General features: G+C 36.7%; 2 protein-coding genes across 3 annotated transcripts; one reads left to right on the forward strand and one right to left on the reverse strand.

Moving 5' to 3' along the window:
- The first annotated feature begins 794 nt into the window (after positions 1-794).
- Positions 795-1,467, forward strand: LOC118343933. Its single transcript, XM_035683186.1, has one exon. It carries the CDS (start codon positions 918-920, stop codon positions 1,209-1,211), a length of 294 nt encoding a protein of 97 aa, XP_035539079.1. The 5' UTR covers positions 795-917; the 3' UTR covers positions 1,212-1,467.
- Positions 1,468-3,248: 1,781 nt separating this feature from the next.
- Positions 3,249-8,620, reverse strand: LOC108992500 (probable serine/threonine-protein kinase At1g54610). Of its 2 annotated transcripts, XM_018967102.2 has the most exons (7): positions 7,980-8,620; positions 7,169-7,453; positions 6,548-6,859; positions 5,842-6,063; positions 4,997-5,088; positions 4,370-4,472; positions 3,249-3,832 (listed from the first exon to the last, which is right to left on the reverse strand). In XM_018967102.2, exons 1-7 carry the CDS (start codon positions 8,397-8,399, stop codon positions 3,473-3,475), a joined length of 1,794 nt encoding a protein of 597 aa, XP_018822647.2. In that variant the 5' UTR covers positions 8,400-8,620; the 3' UTR covers positions 3,249-3,472. The 2 variants fall into 2 exon arrangements, with proteins under 2 accessions (XP_018822647.2, XP_018822648.2); XM_018967103.2 differs by lacking the exon at positions 4,997-5,088 and having other exon boundaries at positions 4,370-4,417.
- Between the last annotated feature and the right edge of the window lie 2,058 nt (positions 8,621-10,678).

The raw sequence follows: 10,678 nt of genomic DNA on the forward strand, positions 1-10,678 counted from the left end.
TGATAATTTGTGAATATTTTGATGAGTATTTGTGAGTATGTTGCTTACTCTCTTTCCGCCTCTATTATTTACACTACTTTTGTTTACTTATGTGCACTCCAGTCTTCTAGTCGCCTCTGACTCCAGCTGCTATTTGGTCCTCCATATATTTGCACTCCAGTTATCTTGTCACTCTACTTTCTTTACCTACACACTACTTTTATTTACTTATTTGCACCTCACTTATCTGGTCACTCCAGTTTATCTTATCATTCTATTTCTTCGTGCTTCCACCACCTTTTGGTATCATATATACATATATATGTATGTGTGTGTATGTATTATATATATATATATATATATATATATCATCCAACGTTATTCATGAAGCACATGTGCTTGAGGACATCCCATCGGAATCAATGTCTGCCACTACATCCCGTGGCCCTATATATGCATATCTTTCTATTATCCAGTAACCACCATCTCATGTACTACTTAGAAGGACGTATCTAGAGGATTCTATCATTTAATCATGAACTAAACCCACTTCATGGCCCATGCATACCGCACTACCCAACACAATATATTAATCTATCCACCACCAAAATTATAATTTACATACACTACTCAATACACACATTTTAGTATGTATATGCCTCTTCGATCGGTACCGTTGATTTGGCGTATAATTAACAGATACAAAAATCAAACCTGGTATCGAATGCAATGTTTTGTACATATAGCCATTATGTACAAAACATACAGATAGAAGATAATATATATAAACAAAGAAAATATATATAAAAAAAAAATGTTGGAGCATTTTGAAAGGTGTCGACGACAGGAGATCAGAAAAGCACAAGAGTCCCAAAGATTTCTCACCAATCCTTAATTTAAATGTAACTGGAGCTGCTAGCCAAGCTAGGATTCATTAAATGGAAAGGAGCAAATCATTTTCTGGGTACAACACGAGTACCCCATACTCGGACATCCGATCTGGTTTCGAGGACAGGTCCAAGTCATACAGCTTCAACAGTACTCCCAGTAACAGTAGTAGTGGCAACATAGATAGGTCAGCCAGTAGTTCCGGGAATCCAGAGCTCAAGAGGAGGAAAAGGGTGGCTTCCTACAACATGTACGCCATGGAAGGCAAGCTCAAATCTTCTTTCCGCAACAGTTTCAAGTGGATCAAGAGCAAGTTTACCTATAGCTTCGACGACGAGTATTGAAGATTAATAAATTCATGCGAAATCGTATGTTTTCTTCTTCCCTTTGGTTCCATCTCCTTGGATGTTCGAAGAGAGGTTTTTAGGTAGATGGCCTTGTTGAACAGTGTGTACGCAAGTGTTGTACGTACGTGCATGGATATTACACAATACACATCCATCAGAACGTGGTTATAATTAGTTCTTATGTTTTTAGATTGACTTGTACTCTCTCTCTCTCTTCAATTTCTAATAAATGTATCCAAGAATGTTCTATATATATATATATATTATGGGGCTGTATATATATATATATATATCAGAGATAACAATTCTCATGATACTTTTATATTCACCCGAACAATTTTCTTTTTGATAAAATGGAGAATCACTAGTCTCACCTGAAATTTCCTGCTCAATGCCAATGTTCCTAAACATGAATGTTAATTGATAAAAGTAAAAATTAAAAAACAAATCAGATCCTCAAGATTTAAATATAAATTCAAGTTCTTACCCAAACTTAAAACACCTTGAGTGGGAGAGAGTGCAAAGTATAAGACCTCAAGGAAGATGCAATATTGTGTGGATTGCATAATGGTTTTACAAAACAATTCATCTTCGGGCCGGTGACACCTATAAGCAGCTGTTATCGGAGATGAATAGGGAGCTGCCACGTAAGTGTTCCTCAGTAAACCGTGTAACACAGATAGCAGGGGATCACGTCGCTCTCTCCCCTTCTCGCTCGAGCTCCAGACCGAATTTCTCTCCTTCCCGAGTCTCTCTCTCTCTCTGTGTACTCGATCTCTCTCCTTCCCTCTCCCTCACGAAAACTTTGAGTTGTTTGGATTCAGAGATGAATTGAGATGGTTTGTAAATAATAGAATAAAATATTTTTAGAATATTATTTTTAATATTATTATTGTTTTGGGATTTGAAAAAGTTGAATTGTTTATTATATTTTGTGTGAGAATTTGGAAAAGTTGTAATGATGAAGATGAGATGAGTTGAGGTGGTTTGTGAATTCAAACAAGCAATTTTCAAAATCTCTCTCTCTCTCTCTCTCTCTCACTCACAAAAACCCTAAACTAGAAGAGAGGTTGAGTACCTCTTGATCAGCAGTAGGAAGTAATGAACGCAGAGTGGAGTTCAAAGTATTGATCTTCTTGCGACGATCACGCTTGCTAGCATTGTGGTCAAGCTTCTTAACTGTGGTGATGGTGGGCATGAGCTCGCTGCTCATTGAGGTGGATGGAGTGGAGCGATTGAGCTCAACTCCTACTTTTGTCGACCCAGATGGATGAGGGCAGTGAACCAAAGATTTAGATGTTGCAATATTAATGTCCAAGTTGATTGTGTAGCTTTTACGATCATGGCTTCTGGGATCCTGATGATCAAGAGGCCATGCCATTGTTGAAAAGGGAGTTGGCGGCGGTGATGCAAACATGATAACTAGGTTAATACTGATCACCCAATCGACTTTGTCTAATGGCCACACTGGCATTTTAATCTTTAATTTGTGTTGTTCCAGGAAATTATGGAGATGATCATTAAAGGTTTATATAGAGAAATAACCATAATATTTTCGTGTTTAAATTAATACAAGTAATATTTGATTACTTCATCTTCCACGGGAGGGAGGGAGGGAGTTGACGTTGAAAAGTGAACCTAGAGAGAGAGAGAGCGAGTAGAGAGTAACCTTTAAAATCAGAGATTATGGGAGAGTGAGGTTCTGTTGAGACAGGGAGGAGGTTCCATCGAGAGAGGGAGGGTTTTCGCCTTTCGGGAGAGAGAGAGAGAGAGAGAGAGAGAGAGAGAGAGTGTGTGTGTTTTACTTTTCGCTTCAAAGAGGGATGGATGGGTCTCGTTTAAGGGTAGATTCCCTGTTTGCATGCCTCTACCGTTCCTTCATGTACCGCACACGTGGCTCGTTGCCATTGACAACCGCGGAAATAAATACACATGTATTCGATCATCACATATGTAATTTCCAAACAGGCAGGCACAGATGAAGCAGTAAGTCTAGAGGAATCCACAATGTTGGCAATATACATACAACAAATGTGATAACGAATGCATTACAATTGCTTCTGGAACGAGTATATTCTAATGGAAAACATATTCAAATGAATGCTTCCTGCCATGGTCATTTTCAATAGAAAAGTAACTTGTAGTGGAGTTATATGTATTTGAAGATGTTCATAGAAGTTAAAGATCATGGCCAAAGAGAAAGGAAAAAGATAAATGAAACAACTTGGAATTACAGAGCATCTTGGGGTTGAAAAATGTTAGTTTTTCTTGATGGCCTGATCTTTGTCGAATCCAAAAACTTGTGATATCTTTTCTGGATCGAAGCTTCGGAAATCTATGGTGGAAAGAGACCTGCGATAATGAGGCAACACTCTGCCTTCATTCAGGTTGATGATATCTCTTATAGAGGCCTGTAGGAGTGTAGGGTTCTTAATGTTCTTGAGAGCATTAGGATGACCCACAGTTTTGGGGGATATTTTTTTATTAGAAAAAAAAACCGGGGATAAGGATGCATGCAGGCTTCCCTCGTTCCTAGTTGTTGTTGTGATACTAGAAGAAGCACTGACTGCACTGTACCACATCTCTTGGCTGTTCATCTGTGGTTCTGCATACTTCTCCTGCAAAAAGTAAAGAAAAATAAAATAAAAGAAGTGTATGTATGAATGAGCAGAAACATACACTTTAATGAAAGAAGAAGTGGTAGTTCAAAGGGATTGAATTTGATTAACAAATGAACTAGAATAAAAAAGAGAGGGAATTCAGCTTTGCCAAAGAAAAGTAATCTTTAGTTGGCTATATTGGTTAAATTTGAGATATTCTGGAGAAGAATTGTAAAATAGTGGTAATTATTTAGAACCTAACTGTAAAATGCATGATCTCTTTGGACAGAAATTTAATAGTAGAGAAGGCCAGTAAGTTGAAAAAAACCCTCAAAGTGAAGTGTGTGTATCCCCTGCGTTGAGTTTGGTATAAGAAAATCGGGGAGAAAGTGAGGATGAAAGTTTGACATCACATCCATGGTTTCTCCATTTATTTTTTTGTATTGCTCAAAACTTGATAAATATTTTTTTTTTAAATAATATAAAAGAACTGAACATACCGTTAATGGAAATATAAACTCAACTGAAGATGTTGCTCAAAGTGCAATATTTTACCTCTTTATGAGATTCAGCTCCACTGGGTAGCTCAATCGGTTTGTTTCCCTGGTGACCACCATGTTTTGTTAGAGACGATTGTTTTGCTTTAGAAGTCATGTGCCTGTATGATGAAAAGGCCCACCAAGTAATGCATTGTGTTTGTACATCCAGTGGAATTTGACAATGCTCAGTGCTCACAGAACACGGTAAAGTGTCCGTTGAGGTTTTGGCAGAATTTAGATGACAGTAGTTGGTTATTTTGATAACTTAGGGCTTTTAGGAATTCAAAAAAAGTTTCCTTCTCTAATCTGGCATAGAAAGGAACAGGAAAGTTTAGAGAATAATTGTTAGGAGGAATAAATTTGTGTTAAAAAAATACAATTTCCCACATACAACTTGATTCTAAGAAAACAAACTTAATAATTATATATAAGATAGGTATTTATATATGTTTTTTTTATAAGTAGATATGTATTTATATTCAACTGCATGATTTAGGTTTCTCTTTCTATTTATTATCTTATGGACCAGCCTGATGGGAGACATCATGACCATTAAAGTTGAGGCCTACAGAGCCACATTTATACCACTGCCCATAACGACATTCATTGCATAATTGAGGAAAAGAATTTCACGTTAGCATACTTCTTCCTTTCGCTGGTTTTAGATTCATCCATCATTTTCCTGGGTATTGGTAGAGCTGAAAGATGGCATGCCAATGGATTTGAAGTAAAGAACTGAAAGCAGAAAAAGCTACTCAGAATAAAGTTTAGAATATTTTGATGACAGGTGCAGCATGAAGATAATTTTTTTTTTTTTTTGATGTCGGGGAACCTCTCCAAGGCAGGCCCCTTCGGACCCACCCTTGCAGAGTAACCCCGGTCCTGTGCACCACACCTTCGGAAGTTTCCTTACACGGAACTGGTTAAATCGTTGGCTTTTCACCGGAAGGTATGGTCCCAAATGATTGTTTGCACTCATGAGGTGTTCAACCTTGGAATTTGAAGGAAGTGATACCCCAAGACCAAGGCCCTCACCACTTGGGCCAACCCCTTGGGGTTAGCAACATGAAGATAATAGAACAAATTCATAAAGAACACATTATTCCTCTTTAGCTACTTGTTTGTTCATGTTACTTCTAGAACCAAAAATATTTTAAGGTTCACTCTGGTATCTGCATAGCCTATACTTCGTGTCTCAGATAGCCTTAACTGTTTTGCAAAGACTGTAATGAATAGGTAAAATCATCTGCTGGACTTGCAAAGACTGTATGAAGGTTGACAGACTGTAAGGAACTTTATTTTTATGCAGAAATACTTTATGGAAAAGATAATCTATAAGTTCCTGCAACTCTTGTCCAGCACCAGAACCTTTTAACTTTCTAAATTTTTAGTGCAAAGTTTTGGTTGGCCAAAAGAAGGGCTTAAAAGCTCTTAAGTCTTATACCACTAACAATGACTACAGAGAAAGAGCTTTCTGTCTGTACTTACTTCACTTTGGAGAGCAGAAGCAGCACTGCCACGAGAGGTTGGATATAGAGCAAGAAGTGTGGTTAAAAGACCAAATGAAGAGGCCGGAAAACTGCTGAAGGCTTCTTCAAAACTAGGTTTATAGTGAGGTGGTGGTCGGAAGCTTGCTGGCAGCTTCATTTCTTTCCAATAATTCTCTGAGGGTGAACCACAAAGTTTGAAGATCCTATGAAGCTGCTCAACCTGTGCACAACAGAGGCATGCTAAACTTGTAAACTGCCAGTATAAAATCATCGCATGCACATCCTTAAAGAAAGCTAGTAATTATGCACGGAAACAGAATCTTTACATTTTTTTTCTGGATTTAGGGGCTTTTCTAGATGGTGGAATCATTGCAGCTTTCCTATTACAAGTTGAATAAAAATCATAGAAAGATATCTATATGTGTGTGTGTGTGTGTGTGTAAAAACTCAGAAACGACCGAATAGAGAATGTAATTATAGTAGAATGGATGGTTATAGAGATGGTTATTCATGAGTTACTGCCTTTGTAACTGTGACTTCAAACTCCCATTAGGGATAGGAGCGATGCTTTGTCCTAGTAACTCATGAGAATAAGACAGACAATACTCAATTTCATGGATGAACACATCTACAATGAAGAGTCTCGATACCACGAGGTGTCCAAACTGAAGTATAAAAACAAAGGATTCTTAAAGGCATTCTACCTCTGTTCTCCCAGGCATAATTGGCCGTCCAACAAACATCTCCGCCAATACGCATCCTGCACTCCAAAGATCAATACCATCTCCATATTCTGTGGAGCCTAACAGTAATTCTGGAGCCCTGTACCAGAGTGTCACAACTCGACTTGTAAGGCGCCGTTTTTTAGTATATAAATTTGCAAGCCCAAAATCAGCAATTTTTAACACACCACTACTGTCTATTAACAAGTTGGAGGGCTTAATATCTCGGTGTAAAATTCCATTATTGTGGCAATGATGGAGACCAGAAAGTAGCTGCTGCATATAACTTTTGACCTGTATCAAAAAAACACCCAAACCATTGTGATGCAGTTAATTGGAGTAATCAGTATGAACCACAATTCAGAAGTGTGTTTAAATGATGTATTATTCATTATCACTTCCAAGAATTTAACTCAAATTCTCTCCAACCTTAGATCCATTTCGGAACTTTTCGTTACTTATTCAAGATGTATTCCTGATCACTTCAAGAATTACACCCACTTTTTGGCAGCTAATAATTCACGAATACTAAGTTGATCATTATGGACCAGATAGCTATAGATAAATTCCGTGGCTACAAGAAGCAGGAGGGAAAAGGCCAACCTGTGCTTCATTGAGCCTCTCACCAGGGCGTGAGATAATCCCGGTCAAGTCTGACTGCATGAAATCGAAAACCAGATAAAGACTATACTGCATCCTTGACGTGGCTAGTCCTTTAAGCTTAATGATGTTGGGATGATCTAGCATCTTCAGCATCGTTATTTCTCTTGCCATGAACTTGACACTTTCTGGCTCCGATGTGTCAAAGCGCACTTTCTTCAAAGCAACAATCTTTTTGGTGTCCCTATCTCGAGCTTTGTACACATTGCTGTAAGTTCCTTGGCCGACCTGCAAAAGAAAAAATCCAAACCCAATTTCTTTTAAGTAGAAGTAAAAAAGAAATATGTAGTACATATCTTGAAGCAAGATATTTTGAAATACTTGGAAAAGTCCCAACCTAATTCCAGACAATATCCTTCTATCTCCTACGGGCAACCATCCAAGAAACTCCAAACCCTCCTCCATTTCAGTTCTTCTTTCTGATCTACCCCTCCTCTATTAATTTGAGTGTTGCAAAGAACAAGGAAAAGCAGGACCATTATTTGAAATACTTAAGAATGACAAATATAGCACCTCCAACTCTTAGGAACAAGAACCTCTCTCAATATATAATTAGTTGCCTCGACATATTCTTACCCTTTATCAGAAACTATAATCTAAATCAGTCAATTCCTCAAATCCAAAAGTTGAGATTTCTTCACCAAGAATGTCACTTATCATAGAATTGAAGCAACATCAATCCAAAAAATGTATAGGATACAAAATTTCCCGTATGTCCTCATAACAGAAGGACCATATCAATATCAGTACTAACCTTGGCAATTTTATCATAGGAATCGGCACTCTTGGAAGCCAAACCCGCCAACAAATCTCCGGGTACATTATCAACAAGCCACTTAGGCCACCCATCCACAAGCTCAACTCCTTCAATCTTCTTGGAGGCAACTCTCTTCGAAACATTTCCACTGCCACCGCTCCTCTCCTCTCCCTTTCCCACAACCACCCTCTCTCCCCCACCACCAGCACCACCTTTAGCATTCACCGCACCCACAATATACTTATATTCCACCTCATTCCTTATGAGCGCCTTACGGGCGGAGTCCCTCGAAAGCTGCGTGTGATTGATGGGTCTCACTCCATTGCCTCCCGGAACATACCCATGCCCCAGTTTCAACCTCTCAATATCATGAGGAGAAGAGTACGGGGAAGAGTTCTTTCCCATAGCACAACCCATCACGTCTAAGCAGAATCGAAATCGATGCTCTTTTCGTTAACAAAGAGGAAGTGATGATTCCGAAGAGAAAGTGAGAAGAAGATGAGGAGAGAGCAGGGGATACACAAGGCCTTCCGGCCGGCATGGTTTTTGGACTTATGGTAAAGGAGAAGGGGAAAGATGAAGAGGATACAGTGTGGTTTGCGGCTGCTCTCCATTACCAACGCTCGGACTGTGTTCTCAAAGAAGTTGGTGGCAGTTTTTGGAGAGAGTAAGGTGAGTTTTTTATATTGAGTTTACATGGGATTAGATGATAAAAATTAAAAGTTAAATAAATTATTATTTTTTAATATTATTATTATTTAAAAATTTAAAAAAGTTGAATTATTTATTATATTTTATGTGAAAATTTAAAAAAATTATAATGATTAGATTAGATTAAATGAAATGAGTTGATATCAACTCTGAATCCAAACGGGGCATTATGCAGTCTTCGGATTGTTCCACAATTTTGGCAGGTAATTTATTGGATTTATTTTAGAAATTAGCAAATTTCATAAAAATAAATTTATAAATTAATATTGATTAATGTAGTACATTAGATTATAAAATTAATTTTATTATAAAATAGTTCTAACATATTATTCTAAAGTCTTGTCCGGTAAACTATCAATTGCCAGTCAGACAAAGGGTGAGATTAAGATTAAAAAAATATTTGGTTAAAATAGATTTTAAATAAAAACTCAGATTATTGTGATATATTAAATTTTAAAATTACTTTTATTATAAATATATCTAACTTATCATATCAACTTGTGAATTTACTTATTGAATCTGTCAATTATTTGTTTGTGAACCATGTAGACGTCTTGAATTAAATCATTAACTTAGGACTGATTTAGTTACACAAAACCAAACTATATCATCTCATATAATCATTACGACTTTCTCAAACTGTCACATAAAATATAATAAACAATTCAACTTTTTTAAATCTCAAAAGAAAAATTATATTAAAATATTATATTATAATAATATTTTATTCAACTTTCAACAAAATATCTCATCTCATATGAACTGTATAACCAAATGAGACCAGCATTTCCGTATTTTTCATAAATATAACAACTAATTATCTATTAAGAAATAGTTAATGGATCCAATTCTAAAAATTAAAGAGTTAACTCAAGCTTCGACACTCATTCATTCATAAACTTAATACAAATTGTTTTGACCAATCCAAAGAGAATGATCAACAAAAATAGGAACATTTTCCCACCACATGGAAATATTATCAATATTCCAAACATAACAAGCTAATCTATGTGCTACCTCATTCCCCATGTGATGTACATGTTAGATTTCAACCTCCTGAAAATGCTGTAGAAAACTCTTTACTTTCTTAATAAGATTACCATCTTCTGAGAATGAATCTTAATCATCTTTCAACTCTTGAACCATCAACAACAATTTTTGAAAAGCCCAAATGGACACAAAGCTGTAATCCTCGTAGTAAAGCCAGCAACTCAATGGTAGCTAGATCCTCAACCTCATTTTCCATCTTACTTGCAGCCATCACTTATTTTCCTTTGTTTGTCTTGAAGTACCACACCCACACTAGCTTTCCTCAAAACTGAAAACATGGCTTCAACAACATTCAACTTGAGAAAACCCCTTGGAGGAGGTTCCTAACAGCACATTCTTTTAGCAATTTGAGTTGAGGAGCTCATGAGATCATTAAGAGATTTATGCAAAGACAAAGCATGGTTTATAACCTGACTTGGTTGAATCAAAATTTTTTCCATTTGCATCTTATTACGTCTAAACCACAATTCTCAAGTTATTAGAAAAAAACATAGTGAAGTCTGAATTGGTTCCTCTATCCACAACAAATGTAATCACATGCAAAAAGTTTATATCTGAAGTTAGCTGCTGTATAACAGACATATAATTCTTCCATAAGTCTCTAAAGGAAGGACAAGAAACTAAGGCATGATCAACATCTTCTAAGACTACCTTGCAAAAGCAACATCTATCTTCCACCTCTACTCTCTTCTTTCTCAGGTTACTAAGTGTTGGCAATATATCTATACAGGCTCTCCATGCAAAAATTTTAATTCTCCTTGAGACCTACATCTTCCATAGCATTTTTCACATTTTCTTCTTTCATTTGGAATTAGTCAATAAGCACTTTAACATTGAAATTGCCTCTTTTTTCTTGTGTCCATATCTATTTGTCTTCATATTGATTTGATGAAAGCCTTATTTTCAAGATATCAGCAGCTACTATTGGATTAAAT

This window comes from Juglans regia, chromosome 1, assembly GCF_001411555.2.
Source record: "Juglans regia cultivar Chandler chromosome 1, Walnut 2.0, whole genome shotgun sequence".
Taxonomy (NCBI): Eukaryota; Viridiplantae; Streptophyta; class Magnoliopsida; order Fagales; family Juglandaceae; genus Juglans; species Juglans regia.

What these genes read in the sequence shown, in the direction of transcription:
- LOC118343933 (XM_035683186.1), top strand. Translation starts at nt 918, where the DNA reads ATGGAAAGGAGCAAATCATTTTCTGGGTACAACACGAGTACCCCATAC.
- LOC108992500 (XM_018967102.2), bottom strand. Translation starts at nt 8,399, where the DNA reads ATGGGTTGTGCTATGGGAAAGAACTCTTCCCCGTACTCTTCTCCTCAT. An exon ending in AAAACCAGCGAAAGGAAGAA is followed by an intron (nt 4,473 to 4,996) that starts GTATGCTAACGT and finishes TTCATCATACAG; the next exon opens with GCACATGACTTCTAAAGCAA. An exon ending in GAGCTGAATCTCATAAAGAG is followed by an intron (nt 3,833 to 4,369) that starts GTAAAATATTGC and finishes TACTTTTTGCAG; the next exon opens with GAGAAGTATGCAGAACCACA.